The sequence below is a fragment of the Erpetoichthys calabaricus genome, chromosome 9 (genome assembly GCF_900747795.2).
Source record: "Erpetoichthys calabaricus chromosome 9, fErpCal1.3, whole genome shotgun sequence".
Taxonomy (NCBI): Eukaryota; Metazoa; Chordata; class Cladistia; order Polypteriformes; family Polypteridae; genus Erpetoichthys; species Erpetoichthys calabaricus.
The window spans coordinates 196,104,275-196,123,271 of record NC_041402.2 but is presented as its reverse complement, the minus strand read 5'-3'; the positions used below and the strand labels follow the sequence as shown (position 1 = coordinate 196,123,271).

At 46.2% G+C, this 18,997-nt stretch overlaps 2 protein-coding genes across 4 annotated transcripts in view; both read left to right on the top strand.

The window, feature by feature from the left end:
* Positions 1–18,997, top strand: part of LOC114657054 (lactose-binding lectin l-2-like) — a 561,576-nt gene that overhangs the window by 39,792 nt on the left and 502,787 nt on the right. The gene's annotated exons all lie outside the window — the stretch shown is intronic.
* Positions 2,186–18,997, top strand: part of LOC127529150 (lectin-like) — a 31,988-nt gene continuing 15,176 nt past the window's right edge. Inside the window, exon 1 of the mRNA XM_051931872.1 lies at positions 2,186–2,265. Coding sequence (XP_051787832.1) covers positions 2,187–2,265 — 79 coding nt within the window. The 5' untranslated portion in view covers position 2,186. The remainder of the gene's footprint in view (positions 2,266–18,997) is intronic.

The window sequence follows — 18,997 nt, the reverse complement described above, 5'->3', positions numbered from 1 at the left end:
AACCAGCGTAGTCTTCTTTGGGCTGATATACTGGCTTGTTGGAGGCATCTGATCCTTATTGTTTTGTTTCGTAGAGAGTCTTTGACTGAGATTACGAGAATTTTCAGCAGGCGTCACATCAGGAACATCTGTGGCCTGTTGAGGTCTGTCAGGGTCATAGAGGAGGACTGGGATGATGAGAGCTTGGAAGAGTCGCATCTTAGCCTTAACTGTGATGTCGGTTGTTCGCCACAGTGACTTGGCCCTAGTTTTGTAAAACTTGACTTGCTTGTATGGAATGTTATTTGATTTTAATTAATTCAATAAAATTATAAAAAAAAAAAAAAAATCAAAATGGCAGTAGAAAAACTGCTCAAATCAAAAATGAAAATCTAAATGAAGTGTAAAGAGAAAAAAAACCAAAGAGATTCCATTAAATTCCTCATGTAAAAAAAAAAAAACAAAAAACCGAAGCGTATAAATCTTAAGACCTGATCCAGCCAAACATCCGTAATAAAATGATGAAATCCCCTGACACCTTCACCCCACAATTTAACTTTAGTTGCCAATTATGAGCACCAGGGCCTAAGTTTTGTCTTCTTAGACCCCCATCTCACTGTTCCAAGTCGAATCTCAGCAGCTCTTCTCACTGTCCATCTTCCAGATCTCTCAGGACCTCCTTAATAGTCCCTGTTACTACTGGAGGTCATCGACTTCTTTATAAGTATAAACTGCAGAGAAGTTCAAGTTTAGAGCATCGGCTATTTCACTGTCTGTATTTTCAGTTCTCCTTTACTATCCCTGATACACTTCACCTCCTCCATGACTGTTCTTTTAATACTGAAAGGATCTCTTTGGTCATCTTTTGTCTTATCTGCTATGTTCCTCTCTAACTGCCTAATATCCTGCTTCATGGTGGCTCTTGTACACCCTACGATTGGCATTGGAGTTTTATTAGCAGTTTATGGAGATCACCAGTTTATCAAAAGGGCTGTGCCCACTGCATATAAAAAATATACGACCCACCTTGATGGAAATGTTTATGATACTGTGAAATGTAAGCTCTCCTCCTCCAGGATGTTCATGTTGACACTTAGCATATGGGAAGCAAACCAGCGTAATGGACCCTGGACCTCTTCTACACGATAAAAACCCCCACGGAGCCGAGGACCGCAGACTAAACCAAGAAGGCAGATCCACCTGACCACGAGTGATCCATCGGCACAGGTAAGGAGTCGCCTCTTTTTATTACTGACTACTGAGTCTGAACGACTCCGTCTGATAAAAGATGCTCTGCATGCAGACACCCTGGACTGCTGACATTCACATTGGGACACCTTAAAGAATTAAAATGTTGGTAATTCCTAAATCAATCCATTGTTACAGTTTTTAGGGCTTTACAGAGGTCAATGTAATGTGCAAAGTGCAGTGGGGTGGTCAGTCAAGAGTCATGGACAGAAACTTTGTAGATCATTCATTGTTGGTTCTAGAGCACCAGGAGAGCCACCTGTTTTCCTAAAAGAAATTAAGGTAAAAAAATGTGAAGGTCACCGCAGTGAAAATAAAATCAAATGTACAAGATAATTCTGAAAGCTTGAATAAAGAGGCCATCTCAAGTGTGATCAGCACCATGATGTCAGGCACAATGTGACCTGCGCCTACCAAGTGAACCATCATCAGAAGAAATATGGCGGCGACCACGAGAAACACAGCACAAAGGGTTAACTACACTATGTAATAATAACTACAGCATAACATTACAAATTCCCAATTCATAACAGTGTGGTGTAGTGGGTAAGGCTTTGGACATCAAGCCCAGAGATTGTCAAATTGTTCAAATCCCACTACTGACACCAGTGTGACCCTGAGCCAGTCAGTTGACCAGCATGTCCTCCAAGTGGAAAACCAAAAGAAATGTCACCAGTTGTATCATAGATGTTGTAATTTTCCTTTTCATAAAGGTGTCAACCAAATAAGTAAATGTAAATGAATAAAACCACAGACCCCCTGAGTGTGGGCGGCCAACTTCACTCAACACAATCACCTGAAGTGCCTGAAAAGTAAAAGTGAGCTCTGACAGAAGGCTGAGGAAGTGGTGATGTGTCACCGTACACACTTGGCTGCTGTTCTTTGTGACATTGGGCGCACTTCAGTGACTCCTCTTTTTTCCCCCTCTGTTTTCTAGACACCGGACCTCAATGACCTCGATGACCACAATGACCTCGATGACCACGATGCTCTCTCTGGTTCTAGTCGGACTGGCTGTGAGTCTCAGTGCTGTTGAAGGTAAGTCTGGACTGACAAGCAGCTTAGTTAAGCAGTTCATGTTGTCACAGTGCCAGCCCGGGTGAGGACTTGGGACCACTGAGGGGGTTGAGGTCATGTGATAAGCTAAGAGTGGGGGTGCGGCGTTTGTTCATTTGGGTCTCAGAAGTTGATCAGTTGCTCACCATATTGTGAATCAAACCTCTTTTAAGTTTTTGCTCCATTTTCTCAGGTTAGGTTAGGCAGACTTTATTATCCCAGAATGGAATTTCTTTACTGCAGAAAAGTACAAAACTCAGAGGACACCATTGTTACTCAGATTCATGAAGATAAGCCGAGACACAACATACGACGTAGTCGTCACAATCAGTACACACTGAAATAAGAACATTGGCCTTTAGCAGAACACGATGCACATTCAGAAGGAGCCCTGCAGATAGCAGAACTCCTCAGAGAAACTCTCTGCACCCTTGTGGACCTGAACATGAAGCCCAACAGCAACAAAGGAAACTCTGGAAGGAGAGGCAGGTGGCTGACGGGCAAAATCGAATCAGCCTTCTTTCTGACTTGTTTGTCATCGTGCTTGGTGACAGAGGGCTGCTGTGCATCAATGTGTTTTGACAGAAGTCTTTAGATGATTTATATTTCTAATGCCAAGGCTGCCAAACCAGCATATAAAAGCAAACGTGACAATGGACTTCATGAAAAACATACAGCAGTGTATTTACAGTATGGTTTTGCCCACAGGTGACCAGCCGTTTCTGCCCTTTGTAGGGGCGTACATGAGATAAGATACATGATCAGTAGAACAGCAGTGTCCTTATATGTAATATCATATCATACGTCTCTACAGATGAGTCTGAGGATGAGGATGAGGGACAGAGAAAAAAAACAAAAAATCTCCAGGTAAGCTGAAGAAAAAAATAAAATCTGCAGGGGCTCAAAGCCAAAAGACCACCTGGACAGCCCCCACTGGACATTCTACCAACATACATGTCCTTAAGTTGCACCTCATTGTTTCCAGGCTTTGTCTCAGTGGATTTGATGCAGTGGGTCCCGACATTCGAGCGTCACGAATCAGATGGTGGTGGTGCAAAATGTCACCCCAGAAGAAGTGGAAAAGACAGCAGAGAAAAGCAGACATTAGTGAAGATCTCTGATAATTACGATCATTCGGTGCCGATGTATTCTTTTAAGACTACAACAACTACAATGGAGTTATGAAAAAGCCAAAGTGAAAGGAGTGCGTTTCTTAAAATGCTCCACAGCATCAGCCTGACGGTTCTCTATCAGTAACGTCTTCCAGAGTTTTGGTGAATAACACCCTGCCACTACCTCAACAAATGTCTCTTATTTTCTAAAAACCTTTCTGTGACAGAGAAATTCCAGTTTCAGAAATGGACTCGGCACACTTCAGTCCTGATTTTTTTGCAGACCAGTGCTGCCATGAAAGATGGACCAGATGAGGCCATTTTGAGTCTGCATGGCAGGGAGCACAAGTGTCAGCTGGCATGAAAGGTGCTAAAGACGTCACAAATGTGTACAACTGTAACGTATTCTGATGGCCGTCACTAACCAGTAATGTCTACCCTGCAGGTGCTGTTCTCCAAAGAGGCTACTGTGGACCGGGATGGGAGAGCTTTAATGGCCGATGCTACATGTTCTTCCCATTTCCAAAGTCCTGGGCTGATTCTGAGGTAATGTCCCACCCTGAGGGCTTGAAGAGACTCTGTGGCGATGGCGTGAATGAATGGAGGGAGTTGCTGCCTTACTAAGAGTTTAGTAACACGTCCCGTATTTAGTAGTGTGCACCGTCAGTGTGGCTGAATGCCTGTGTGCGCCTCTGCCAGGGCATTAGAAACTTAAAGCTCTCTGAACTTGTCCTCCATGGAGGACCGGTGGTTCTACTGGTTCAGCGTTCTTCCTAAAATCAATGAGCAGCTCTTTTGTCTTCCTCTATTCCTGCCACCACCTCTTCCTCAGAATGGGCCACAGACTTAGAGGTGTCAATCAAAGCCATGTCATCTGTAAATGGGACAGCTAAACATGAGCCGTCAGATCCTCCTAAGCTATTAGTATGGGCAGAGAAGAGTGCAGGGCCATCACTGTGCCTTGAGGAGCTCAAATATAATGATCAGCCTAAACAATCTGCTCCTTGTTAAGGAGAACGTCCATAAGCCATAGGGTGAGACAGGGGCCACCAGTAACTCCTGCCATTCACTACAAAGGATATCGGGCTTCACTTTTCAGTGCCCATACAACTGGAGCAAAGCTTGGTAAACACTGGCGGCAGTATGTCAGGCCTTATGTGTGGGACTCCTTTATAGTGTTAATGTGTAGAGTTTCTAGGCGATGCCAAAGAGTGGAGTGTGTCCAGTTCAGTGGCCTTGGGATCACAGCCTGGCTTTGTGCTGATGATGTGGGCCTGCTGGCTTCATCAGGCTGTGACCGCTCTGGATGAGGATGAGGATCAACACCTCCAAGTTCTCAGCCAGAAAAGGCTTCATGCAGTTTAAAGGCTGAAGTAAAGTCAATAAACCGCATTCTCACGATGGCGTGTGCTTTCACGAAATGTGCAGAACTGCTGTGAAGAACAGAAATGGTCCACGTCCTCCATGAAACGGTTCTGTCAGTATGCAGACTGCAAAGAGGAGCAGACGTGTAAAGTAAGCCGAGCACTAATGAGCCCCTGTGGACTTTTTGCCAAAAGCGATGTAAGGGCTGCAGGACGATAATCGTTTAATTTGGTTGGATAACGTGAAGATGCAGTAGGCGGATATCAGCCTTTATCAGCGACTTGCAGGACACTTTCCAGTTCCTCCCAGAGGTGTCCTAATGAGTATAATTAACTGTCCATGCGCGGTAATATAAATCAAATTTTGAGAAATGACACAAACCTGCATCCTTTCTGGTGCTCATGAAGGAGTGTTGGACAATGCCAGCGGTCACCAGGTGACGTGTTTAGATAGCATTGGTGGCGTCACTCCTCAACGGGCTCTGAGGGAGTTGTATTGGCAAACGCTCATCCATTTCTTCCACAGGTGCTTGCTTGCTGCCAGGGGTTGCCAGGCAGCATGACAGGGCACTGCAACTGATCATTTAAGGCTGCATTTGTTTTTAAATTTTATTTATTTATTTTTTGCTGCTTTTGTTGTCAGCAGAGGAGGTGCAGATGAGGAAGCCCTGGGCAGGTGTTGGTCGGGAAGACTAATGCCATCTGGTGGTTTAAAGAGGGGAATGGGTGTCCAGGACCTTGTCAGCTGATTGCTAGGTGGTCTTAGAAAAGCCTGTCGGGAAAGCAGCAGGGGGAGAGAAGGGTAGGCTGGGTGAAGGGTGGGACGTCCGGGGTGGCTTGAGGCCAGGACTCTGTTAATAACAGAAATTTGGGGCGAGTAAAGCACCCTGATGGAGCAACAATTGGGTGGGTGCAATTTTCACACTCATTTTTTGTGGTTTTGTTTCTTTGCCTTTTTGCTAAACACAATTTTTTGGGACTGTTTTAGCCATTTATTGCCCAATAAATTACACGTTTGTCATATTACACTTCTGTGTCTGCATCTCTTACTGTCCCACTGACCTCGGCCCCTCTATCAAGCACTTGGGGTCTGCCAGTTTTATCTGTTAAAGACCCGAGGGCCTGACAGACAGTTAATTAGTGGAATTGCTGTGCTCTTCAAGGGAGAAAAGCTGACCCAGGATTCCTGAGGGCTCCACGCAGCTTTCTTTAAGGACCCTTCCCTTACTTGGGTCACCGCCTGGAGCTCTGAAAGGCGTCACCTGCCTCAGAACTTCTCTCAGCTCTCCTTCAGTGAAAGGACCCGGACCACCGATTCACGAGAGTTGGAACTGCAAACCCTTCACTAAGCCACAGACAGCTCATGAACAAACTTAGTTCCAGGTCTTGTATTTACTCTTATTGCGTCCTGTTAAAGCAGACACGGCTAAAGACCTCCAGTGTGAGTGACTGGCACAGTGGCATCTCAAGATGGCCATTCGGACCACTCATGCCAGGCTAGTGAGTGTCATTGTGCTTGAGGCAGCTGTCCATCTGTGGGTACAGTCATACCCATGGGGTGCGATTTTTTGACATCGAGCGTTCACACACAGCGTAGTGAGCCATAACCACGTGGCATAAGTGAACCAAAGTAATGAACGTGTGAACTTCCATGATTAAACAAACCCTTTTGTGCATGGGTGCCCTTTATGGTGGACTGGCATGCCACTTGCTGCTGTAAAAACAGGCTCAGTCCCCCCAACCTGAAATGTGCAACTGTGCAGAGGGGCACCTTATAAAAGACACAATGCAGGATCAGGAGTGAAGGGCAATTCACCATTGAGGACGGTAGGAGAAGCTCTCAGGCCATCGCTGAACCCAACGAATCAATTCAACTCCCTGTGTTTATGTGTGGCACCACCTCAGAGAGCAGCAAGTCCACGAGTGAAATACAAAAGCTTCATTAAGCATAAAATGCAGACACATTAGTTAAAAAGCCATTTTAATTTAATTTAATTCATGTCAAGTTATATGCTGCAGGAAGGGGCCTACTCAGGGTGTGCCCTCCGCAGGGTGACCACACATCCCATATGTCCCGGGACGGTGCCACTTATCAGCCTCAGTGTACATTTAAAACAATATACAGGAGTGAGTTCAAAAATATGAACAAGCAGTGTAAACACGTGTATAATCTTTAAAAGCAAAACAGATCACCGCCCCCCCAGGCCCCCCATCCTATCTTCAGATGTGTGCCCACCACATGCTCTGTCTAACCCAGAAGGCTCAGTGACAACCCTAACAAGCAGATGACCTTCCAGCAGTGCTGCCATTGTTAATTTCCCACAAATCTAAAGCTAGTTCAAAATTGTGCGGACCCCAAACTAAGCACACTGGCTTTGTCAGCAGTTTGGCTGCCCCTCATTTTAAAGGACAAACAGTGACACGGCCAGACTGTCCAGTGGTGCAAACACATCATGCCAGCAGATGGCTTTTAAGAGACTGCCATCCAAAAGCTTTCAATAAAATCTACTTAAAGTATAATAAAGAAGAGCGACTGCTTTGGGGGGTCTTGTGAAATCTCAATGATGACAACACACAGTTTTCTCTCCTTGTTGCCTGCTGCCTTAACATGGACCCTCTCTGTTGTCCCCCAGGTCCACTGTGTCAGCCTTGGAGGAAGCCTGGCCTCAGTGCACAACAGCTATGCCAATCACTTTATCACCAATCTGATTAAAAGCCAGGACTCCACTGGTCCTCCCACCTGGCTAGGAGGCTCCAACTGCCAACAGGTAAGCTGGGCACCTTTCTGGGTGTCCTGGGCAGATGTTGGACATCCAGGAAGTCAAGTGGGGCAGGATTGAGACCTTGACACAGGGCATGCCCCCCGGCTTACTGCAATGCTTGTGTTTTGCAGATCTCAACATGGCTCTGGACAGATGGCACAAAATGGGATTTTTCATTCTGGAATCCAGGAGAACCCAACAATGCTTACAAGAAGGAGAAGTGCCTTGAAATCAACTATAAAGGTAGTCCCTGATTCTTGTGTGCGGAGCAGTGAAGCTGCTGTGTGATGCGGCTGGTTACCGTAATGTTGGCACAGCCGCCATATCATATCACGTAGCATGTTTGAGCCCAGACAGGACTTGGATGGGAGACCATCTAGGACAAGCTTGGGTTGCTGCTGGAAGAGGTGTTGGTGAGCCCAACAGGAGGCGCTTATCTGTGTCTACCTGTAGAACTCAATGCCCCAGAGCAGTGACAGGGACACTGTGGTACAAAAATGACACTGTCCGTCAGATGAGACATAAAACTGAGGTCCTGACTCTCTGTGGTCATAAATGATCCCCTGGGTATCTTTCATAAAGAGAAGGCTTGATCCCGAAGTCTCTTTTTCTTGTGATAGTCACAATGGCAACATCCTGAGGTAGGCAGATTCAGGCCACCTTATCCTCAGCAACGTCCTCCTGAGTGTCCTGGGTCTTCTCCCAGGGGGTCATGCCTGCTACACCATATGTGGGAGGTAACACCCTAACTACACGTGCACACCCCCTCAAATGATACCCCCCTGGAGGCCAAGCACTTCTATTCCAAGTTCCTGCCATTGCCCTGAGTTCTGCACTCTGATGGGCAGTAAACCATTAACCTGTGCTGGGAGCTCATCTTGGCCTCTGGTACTCGATATTCACAGTCACCAGACGTGAGTAAGGGGATGTCGACGAGCTCCTGCTTCACCACTCTGATCCCATACAAGGCCGCTGCTCTGATCCATCAGTCGGTCTTATGGTCACCTCTGTCTTCGTTTGTGACCAGCAACCTGAGGAACCTGAACACCTCAACCTTCACCATATCACAAGTTCTTGTGAACTTCAAAGGCACAAGTTTCTAACTCAAGTTAAACTGCCATTATCTCCTTCCACTATTCTTGTTCATGAAATACTTTTATTTGATTAAGTCCGCTCTGTGGGCCTTCAGCTCTTTACGTTTAAGGCTCTCTTATCACATGTGATGGCCAGGAGTATTCTAATTGGCTTCTGATTTGGGGAAACCCAGCAGATGTGTTGGCACTCGTTGGTGGTCTCTCTTTTGGGCACCCTCTACCACAACAGGGCTCTGCAAGTGGCATTCAAAGGGGCTCCTCAATGCCCAGCATAGATTTGTGTTTCTAAATATGGTCCATGCCAGGCTCTTCATCTGTCACAGGCCACCTTAGTGCTCCTTGTAGCCATGGTGAGCACTTGCTGGACTGGTCACTTGTCACACTTATTCACTGTGTCCTCGTCTGCCTGTCACCAGTTTGTCAGTAAAATCTTCTCAAAACTAAAGGGAAGTAAACCCTGAGTGGCGGGCGCCTGCCTCCCTTCTGAGCTGAGATGCTGTTTCTTTACCACAATCTCAGGTGTTGAAGCCTCACAAAGATAAAGATGGCTGTCACTGTCTGTCACTTAGCAGCTTGTCGGTGATTCTTCTCACTTCACCTGACTGGCAGGTCACCTCTCGCTCATGTAAGTGAATACATGCTGTTAAAGGGCCCAAGGTGACAGTACGGGACAGTAAGAATGTCACCTCCTTATGAGTTTTAGTGAAGGTTTCTAGGCCTGGAGACGTCTTCATCTTTCATTTGTCTGCCATTTCTCTGCTGCCGTAACCCTCACCTCATTTCTTGTGTTCTTTTTCAGTGCAAGGCGGCTGGAATGACGCAGATTGTGCATCACGGCTCCCATTTGTGTGTGTAAAAGACTAACAAGTAAAAGCAGGAGAAGCAGCGTGACGTGAAAGTGAAGATGTGTGTCCTGGAATATGTTTGGCTCTTATAATAAAAAGTACGTCTGGCATTCATTCTGCTGTTTTATAGTCCAATTTATCTTGAAAGTCATTCACTCTGACTATTGAAACACAAAGAATCGAGTTTTCTTTCAGGGTGGACAAGCTACAGTGCTAAGATAACGCCACTTGTTCTACTTTGCCTGCTTTGTGACAGACATGTCACTTCATGTGGTATAAAGAATCTCCTGCACAGACCAGCTGTGGCCCCTTAAAAACAGCTAATTGGTCAACTGTGACTAACGGGTGGGCATCTGGAGGTGTACAATACAACAAGCAGCCATGCATTTAATTGTAAACTCTGAACAAAAAACTGCTGACCACGTGCTGTAGGTCATCAGAGCCATGACTTCTACAGACAGACCATCTGCCACATGAAGTCACGGGTGTCACATAACTGGCCTGAGAGAGTTCAGCTGTCATGACAGAGTGCTCTGGGCATCAGTTCATGGAGCATTCTGGACTAATGGCCGAGTAATATAGAAAGACATTACACAAGGGTGACACCAGGTAAAAGATGTCACAGCACATTTACCCATAATCCTCTTGCCACATGAACACTCAGACACTGGCGGGTACTGGAGGAAGTCGTACCCTTACCATGAATGTTGTCTGTGAAGCTCCTGGAGACGACTCACCTACAGCTGGAAGATGAGAAGAAAGAGACAAAGGCTGCAGCTGAGGTCTACAGAGAACACAGCACAGGTGAGCAGATGCCACATCCAGGAAAGGAGCACTTGGCGCCCAGGTCACTTGTCACATGGCGACCTCGAGATGTGCAGCATATAACTGGTTCAATGTTTCCATACTGGCAGCCCAGGAAAGTGTTGTGATAAAAGAAATTAGAGATAGAAACTGAAGTTGCGAAGAGGCCAAAACTGACAATTCCTTTTAACTGGAACCCATAAGATGGGGTAGACGCTTAGTGAAACATCTCATGCCATCTGTGATGGAAGACCTTGACAGTCTGACGTCCGACTCAGTCCACTGTCGCTAATTTGCATGTGCAGTGGCCCACAATGCCTGGCGACGAGTCTCAGCAAATCAAAGACACGAGCCTGATGGGTCATCAGAGGACAAGCTAAGCTTCTGCTATGAAGACATCCTGAAGCAATGAAGTGGCCTTCAAAGGTCCTGTTCAGCGGTGACATTTCTGTTTTGGTGACAGAGAAACGTGCTCAGTGACAAAGCCGAGTGAAGAATGGTGCACACCATTAGGTAGTGGGTCGCATGCCAGACACAATCACTGAGGGTCTACTGTTAGAAGAGGTGATTTTAATGAGGCCTTGTAACGACACACAGCAGTGGCAGACTGTGCCCCTCAGGACCCTCTGTCGTCTTCATAAAGGTGTAAAGTAAACTGTGCCCCATTCATTCAATTTTTCTGAACCCACATCATTATTGCAGGATGCCATTGAGCCTCAGACTAGCAAAGCAGGTGCCAACCCTGGACAGAAGGGCACTTCATCAGGCCGAATAGCAATTGGCCTAACAATTAATTCTGAGATGTGGCAGAAAACCAAGTGGTCTACCAAGAGAAAACCCACTTTCACCCAGGGAGTGCCACATCAGCATGGTGACTAGTCATCTAGAATATCTCAAAATTAATTCCACAGATAAAACGTCACTCTCTGTCTCAATGAGCATTAGATGCCATCAAAGACGTCTCCTAAATTCATGAGCAGACAGTTCAGGTATAAATGTAGACCCCCACCTGGTGACCACCACAACAACACTGATATACCTGCCATGGGATCAGTAAGAAATGTGATGAGAATTTAAAGGACCTGAGAACTGATTGGACCCTCTACCTGTAGACCCTTTCAAACATCAGTGCCAGGGGCCAAGCAGGATGCCACCTGATGAAGTTGGCACAGCTTAATAAACTTTTTCAAATAAATGTGTGCTCACCTTGTGATGGACTGGCGCTCCGTTCACAGATTGTTCCTGACTTGCACCCAATGCTTGCTGGGATAGACTGCAGCTTCACTACGACAATGCTCTGGGTAAACGGGTTTGGAAAATGGACGACGACATGGATGAGTGCCTGCTGGGTACCTTTAAATGCCCTCATGGTGTTTCTAATGTAGTGAAGTATTGTGATGGCCTTCAAAGGTGCATCAGCCGTGGGGTGACATCAGTGCTGAGTCCGCAGCAGCATGAACTGGCACTCCATCATACAAATGAGCAGCTTCAGTGCCAGCTGCAGGGCAGTCTTTAAAAGAGATGCGCCTGCCACTAGTCTCGCTGAAGCCAGATGTTTAATATGCACGTCTGGAGATGACCATGAGAGGATCTGCATAAAAGTGGGTGGGCACAATTCAGCGGCTCATCGAGTGTCTCATTTCTAAACCAATCCAACGCCTCATCAAGATGGCATCCAGAGTCAGGGTGAGGATTTTGAACTGCAAAGATCAGAGGTGCTCTCGTTGTTCACGATGTACTGTCTACAGTCAAAACATCTCCTCAAAAACCATAAATGTGAGTCGGGTGTGCAGAGAGCACGTTACACGCTTTAAAAATAAACATCTCTTGTTGCAAAGGGGAAGCCTTTCTGTAGCATCAGAGTTTACATTGGCATTCGATGGCATCGATGGACGAGTGGTAAACATGGACGATGTGCTGTCGTGGGTGCTGTGAGTGCTCTCTGCTCTTCAGCGTTACGGTGACAGTGTAGGAGTCGATGTAAGTGTGGAAGAACTGACGGCTGTGCCTGTGAAAATATAAATCTCAAAATGTGACTTTGAAGTAAACGGTGTGTCTTTGACTGGATTTAAAATAAATCATGGAATAAAGCAACGGTGCCTCGTCTCCTCTCCTGCTTATTACACTTCGCCATTCCCATGAGACACATGAAATCTTTAGTTATTAGTCAGTTTGCTGATGATGCTGACATCTTTGAAAACAACCTTAATGGGTCCAAAGAAAGTCACAGTTTACGTTTATTTAGATATGTGCTCTAAAGCAACTGCTTTAAATCCAAAGCCAATCCATGGGACTGCAGCCACTGCTCTGCTTTCAGCGCCCCATAATGGCCGCCCCACATGACTAAAGGAGATCTGGGAAGACTTGTGAGCAGCTTTGGATGTCACGGGGGCTCCACTTGTGTTTTTGTGACAGTGGGGTCTCAGGGCTGAAGAAAAGGTGCTGAGGAGAATTAGCGCCATCAGGGCCGAGATCACGGACCTTTTACTAAATATGAGATTTGGAGCAGTGGAGGCCTTGGTCTAAACTGTGGTGGCAGCTCATCAGTCTCTATCTCCATCCACGGCCACAGTCTGAGCTCTGAGTAGATTCCAAAAGAATGGCCGCCGTTTTAAGTCAAAGCTGACTGTTTACTTTGCCGTTAATGTTACGTATTTATTCTGAATCTGAAACCAGAATGTTCTTTTGTCAGTTCAAGATTAAAAGTACGCGCTGATGTTTGCTATGATGGTTTTCCATGGCACTCACTTCCACTTAGCGGCAGTTCGGTCTTCTGAATTCCAAGTGCAGCCCTTCAGCTGATCTTTCCTTCTTTCTTCATGCAGGTGGACATTTATTTGTGTTGCTCAGCATAAGAAGAATTCGAGTACTGGAGCGACGGACGTTCTTTATTATGAAATGTTGTCAAAGTCAGAATGATCCTGTGGTGCAGACAACATGTTCTGTGAAAACGAGTGACAACTTTAATATTTACAAAGTTAGGATTATTTACACGATGGAAATAAAGAGAAGAGAAGGAAATGAATTGGTGGTCACCTGCAGGCCATACTCAGTGCCCAGAAGGTGCCAAGGGGTGACTTCATGTCCAATACTTAAAGAGTTTGTCCCTATGGTGGTTTGATATAATTTAGCATCTTCATCCAAAGAAGGTCCATGTCCGTTTGTAGCAAAGTTCTGCAGTAGTCGTCTGTGTGTCCATCCAATGGGCAAGCATCTTTACAAGCGTCTGTTTGTCCTCAGGGTGCTGCTCAGCTCACACCTTCTGGGCTTCCTTATTTCTTCTACAGCTTGGGAGATGTTTTAGAAGTCTGCAGTGCGTTAGTCTTCTTTCTTTCTTTCTTTCTTTCTTTCTTTCTTTCTTTCTTTCTTTCTTTCTTTCTTTCTTTCTTTCTTTCTTTCTTTCTTTCTTGTCTTTTTATTACCTGTAATTGTCAGTCAGTCAGTCATTATCCAACCCACTATATCCTAATACAGGGTCACGGGGGTCTGCTGGAGCCAATCCCAGCCAGCACAGGGCACAAGGCAGGAAACAAACCCCGGGCAGGGTGCCAGCTCACCACAGGGCACACACACAAACACACACACACACCAATCACACACCAGGGACAATTTTAGGATCCCCATTGCACCTAACCTGCATGTCTTTGGACTGTGGGAGGAAACCCACGCAGACACGGGGAGAACATGCAGACTCCACGCAGGGAGGACCCAGGAAGCGAACCCAGGTGGGTCTCCTAACTGCGAGGCAGCAGCGCCAACACTGTGCCACCATGCTGCCCACCTATAATTGTGCCTTTCACTTATTTTGTGTGTGAATTATATTTTTTTCGTAGACATAAGGCCTGTGCGTCTGTGTAAATGCGAGGCCTCGTCCAGCCTTGTAGTGAATGCAGCTGGGATTGTCTGCAGCCCCCTGCTACGCTCAGATGGATTAAGTGGGTTCCTTAATGGATGGATGGACATGTGAATGCAAACCAATGTTTTTTTTATCTAAATGAAGCACATATTGATTCTCAGTTTGTGATTTTCTACTAAATGTCATTTTCTTTGTACATACATGTGCTCCTTTTTTTCCTCATGCACTAAATGTTTCACTTTGTTGTTTTTATTTGCTTTTTTTTCTGACTTGCTGTCCCCCGTAGCTCTCCCCACATAGTAGTGAAACAGTGAATTTTACATTTAAAAAATTCAGTAACATTTTTTGTAATTTGCATTGAGCAGAATTTATATTGATAGCTTGTGTATCCGAGGGCCTCCTGAAATACAATATTTTTGGTTTTGCAATCAGGGGCGAGGACATAGAGGTTCCTTGGGGAACTAACCCGGAAAAAAGTGACGTAAAGCTGAACGTGTGTGTGATGTGAGATTTTGCATATAACGTGATAAATATTTTGTATGTCTTTATTTGTAATTTAGGAAAAGCAATGTAATTTAGTGTTTAACGCCCCCCCCCCCCACTTTAGGAATGGGTCTCTTTCAATTTTACGACCGATATGGGGGGGGTGTGCCTTAAACCAGTTTGCCGAGTGTTTCTCTGCTAAAGTCTTTCAACCCCCTGTGGCACGCTGCTGGGAGTCGCACCCAGCTGGGACGCCCAGGAAGACAGGAGGAAAGCTCATTCCTCCTCCAGGCTGCCAGGGGGCGTCCGCCTGCCTGAAGGACCTGGGCCCCCAGCACTTCTGCCACACCAGGAAGTGCTGGGGGGAAGAAGACTGGGGACACCCGGAGGGCTTCCGGGAGCACAGCAGGCACTTCCGCCACACAGGGGAGTGTCCACAGAGGAGTGTCGGGAAAGCCCCTGGAGCCCATCTGGACATGTATAAAAGGGACCACCTCCCTACAAACGAGAACTGGAGTCGGGCGAGGAGTGGACAAGGTTCAGAGTGAAGGAGAGTGGAGGTGGCCTGAAGGAAGCAGGCACTGGAAGAGAGCCTGGACTTTGAGGAGATTGGTGCTGGAGGCATATGGACATTGTAAATATGCAAAATAAATGTGTGGTGGACTTAAGAATGGTGTCCGTCTGTCTGTGTCCAGGCTACTTCTCACACTCCACAAGGAAGCTAAGCTGTACTTTAACATGTGGTCTTGTGGGGGTGGCAGGTGTTAAGATGTTCTGTTTCCCACATTGGTCTGAAGTCTGGCTGTTTGGAATTGGCTTCTATCATAAGCTTTTAAGTACCATGATGTCCTATTGGCTGTAGGGGTTGGACAGAGAATCTAGAAATCTGCTTGCTCAACCGCATACTAACCTCTGATCATGAAGAAGCATATCTCTCTTACCAAACTGATGAAGACCATCACACCATGAACTGAAGAAGACAACACAATGGAGAACACAACTCGGCAGCCATATTGAGGCAGGCAATGCAGTCTGCTCTGTAGAAAGCTGAATGATGCTGATGCTGAGACATTTTTAAATAACTACAAGTCTGTGTGCCGCCTGAAACTACACATCACCATTTAATCAGGTTGTATGGTTGCCAATACTCAAATGCACTGCATATTGTTATTATTTATGAATATTTCCAGTAATACAGTGTTTTATGTGTAACTTAACTCCTGCTTGTCTTTTACTACACCTATTTGCTTATAGATATAGAAGGGAAGGTGGGGAGGACTTCTATACTATAATACCTTATAAACAGTGGTAAGTCTGTGAGATTAGGTATTCTGACAAAGACTACATATTAATAATACAATAGGGGAAAGTAGAGCAACCCCTGCCACCTTGAGGGTCTGTCCCTGGGTCTCTCGTTTATTGACATTGCAAAGCAAAGCGTCACCGGGAACTGTAATCTCTTCAGTTGAAAGGGCACATGCCAATGCCACATCAGAGCAACTCAAATGGAGGCTGGCACGTGAGGGAGGAGGGCCCCGCCCCCTTTGGCCCGCTGCCTCTCCCTCAGATTCACCTGAATAAGTCGCTGCCACAAGAGATCTCTGATACTTAGTGCGATGAGAGAAGTCGCAAAATCAACTGGAATGTTCAAGCAAATTACAGAAGAAAACCCGATCCAAATCTATGAAGTCGTTCTCTTGTGAAAAGCGGACAGACAGACAGACGTTGGATTTTATATATTGTGTAATAATAGTGCTATATTGTGCCCGACCCGGCACAGACTCACACGTGTGAAAACACAAACAAAGACCTTTATTTTCTTCACCTGTGGGGCGCGTCTTCCCCATGAAACCCACAGGCACAACATAGTCCAGAATAGCACAAGCACAAAAACACACTCCCTTCTGGCACCACCACACCTCCCGTCTAGCTTCATCCTCCTCCTCTCGACTCTGGAGTGGTTGTTGCTGGCCCCTTTTATAGCCCACCAAGGAATGGTCCAGATGCTTGATCACCTGTTTCCGGTTGCACCTCTGAGTGGGGCTGAAGACTCGTCCAGCCATGCTCAGGAACCCATGCAGCGCACCCTGGTGGCCACCCCAGATTCCAACAGGGCTGTAGAGAGCTGCATCTCCCATGGAGCCCTGCGGGAAGCTGAGGCATCACAATCAGCCAGGAAGGCTGCCCCCAAGCATCCCAGGAGAGGTATTGAGCAGCCCATGGTTGCTCCCCCAGAACATATGTCCAAAGGGCGTCCCAGCCGGGCATGGGACCCGGCCGTCCGCTACAATAGATATAGAGCAGCCACACACGCGGCTCCGCCCGCATAGTAGTGAAACATCCATCCATCCATTTTCCAACCTGCTGAATCCGAACACAGGGTCACGGGGTAGTAGTGAAACAGGACAAACTTTAAAGGTCAATAAACAAACTGGTATTGCTAGCTAAGCGGAGGCGAGGTGCACTCCAAAACGCAGAGGTAGACCGACTCGAATGGAGGCTGGTGTGTGAGTGAGGAGGCCCTGCCCAGATCCCCACTCCTGACGTCACGCTTCCCCCTCCCCTCGGCCCGCAGCCTCTCCCTCGGATTAGCGTGATTATATCGCTCCTGCAAGCGAACTCTGATTCTTAGCGCAATGAGAAAGTCACAAAATCAATGGAATGTTCGATGAAATTATAGAAATAAACCCGATCTAAATCTGTGAAGTCGTTCTCTCATGAAAAGTGGACAGACATACAAACGGGTCTAAAAAACTAAAGGTTTTAAAACCGTTTCTTAGTGAGCACCTATGGGCCAAGGGTAACCTACATTCCAAATTTCAAGTCCCAAGTCCTCATGGTGCGGGAGATCTCGTGATGAGTGAATCTGTGGGATTTGGCTTTTCTACAGATATATAGATTGTGGTGTTTATTCAGATTTCATGGCTCTTCTTTGAATAACTTGGTAATGTAGAGTATCTCCCCTCTGCATAAATGATTAGGGTCCTGAAGAGTAAACTAATATTCCATCTACATAAACGTCATAAGGATTTGCTTAGCTTCAGTGCAAATACAGCCGGTAGTCAGGTAGACAAGTCCAAGTGGTTATCAGTGACAGCTTTGTACAGCTCGCCTCCAGGTGGACACGCTGCAGAATCCCCAGGAAATTAGGGGTCATTCAGATTCTTAAGAGATTATGACAGCCACTTGGGAGTCACCTGTTCAGGGTCTTGGGGTCCTGCTCACCTAAACTCCCAAAAGAGAACATTTTATGGAGAAGCAGTCTGAGCAGATAGAATTCCATTGCTGTCTCGTTCCTGGAGACACTTTGATTGCACATTTGACTACACGTCAGCACATCAGAGGGGTGACACGTCCTAACAGACAGCTGCTCCCTTACATCAAAGGGTTAAAGTCTATTGCTAACCTACCAGAGGCCAAAGGCTGCTAATTGGGTACACAAGTTGTCCAAACTGCCTTTCAGCTCCCTGAATAGCCATCTTAATGTACACCCGACGGTTAGCACTGGAGTTTTATCAGCAGTTTATGAAAGTCACCAGTTTATCAAAAGGGCTGGGTCCAATGAATAAAATAAAAATATGAGCCACCTTGATGGAAGTGTTTATGACACTGTGATATGTAAGCTCTCCTCCTCCAGGATGTTCATGTTGACACTTAGCATATGGGAAGCAAACCAGCGTAATGGACCCTGCACCTCTTCTACACGATAAAAACCCCCACGGAGCCGAGGACCTCAGACTGAACTGGGAAGGCAGAGCCACCTGACTGCGACTGATCCATCGACGCAGGTAAGGAACCGCCGTCTGATAAAAGACACTCGGCATGCGGACACCCTGTGCTGCTGACGTTCACATCGGGACTCCTTAAAGAATTAAAATGCCGGTGAGTTCTAAGTCAATCCATCCTTACAATTTTTAGGACTTTTCATAGGACAATGTAATGTGCAAAGTACAGTGGGGTGGTCAGTCAGGGGTCTCTAATTCGTTTAGAAAGAAACATTTGGCTTCTTATACACAAGGGGGATTGTGGATTCTTTGAAACTGGCAGGGACTTTGCATTGAGCCAAAGACTGAGGGGCGACTTCCAGAAATACTGCAGCTAACTGATCAGAATAAAGTCAAAGTGTGGATGGACCAGGAGCTTTATGACATTTCTTTAATCTAAAGTCAATTATAGCATTATGAGAAATCACATAAGACGTCTCAGCCTGAAGGCCTGTGAATTAAAAGTCAAGAAAAATGTGGAAAGCTCTTAGAAATGGAGAGTCAAACGATCAGACAGTGGTGACGAATGAGGACAAGCGTAACGGTACGGACAGAGATACTGACTGATGAAAGTTCGCTTTGTGGACATCGTGTGGAAGTTCACATGAAGGTGTTATGATTAGACTCTTA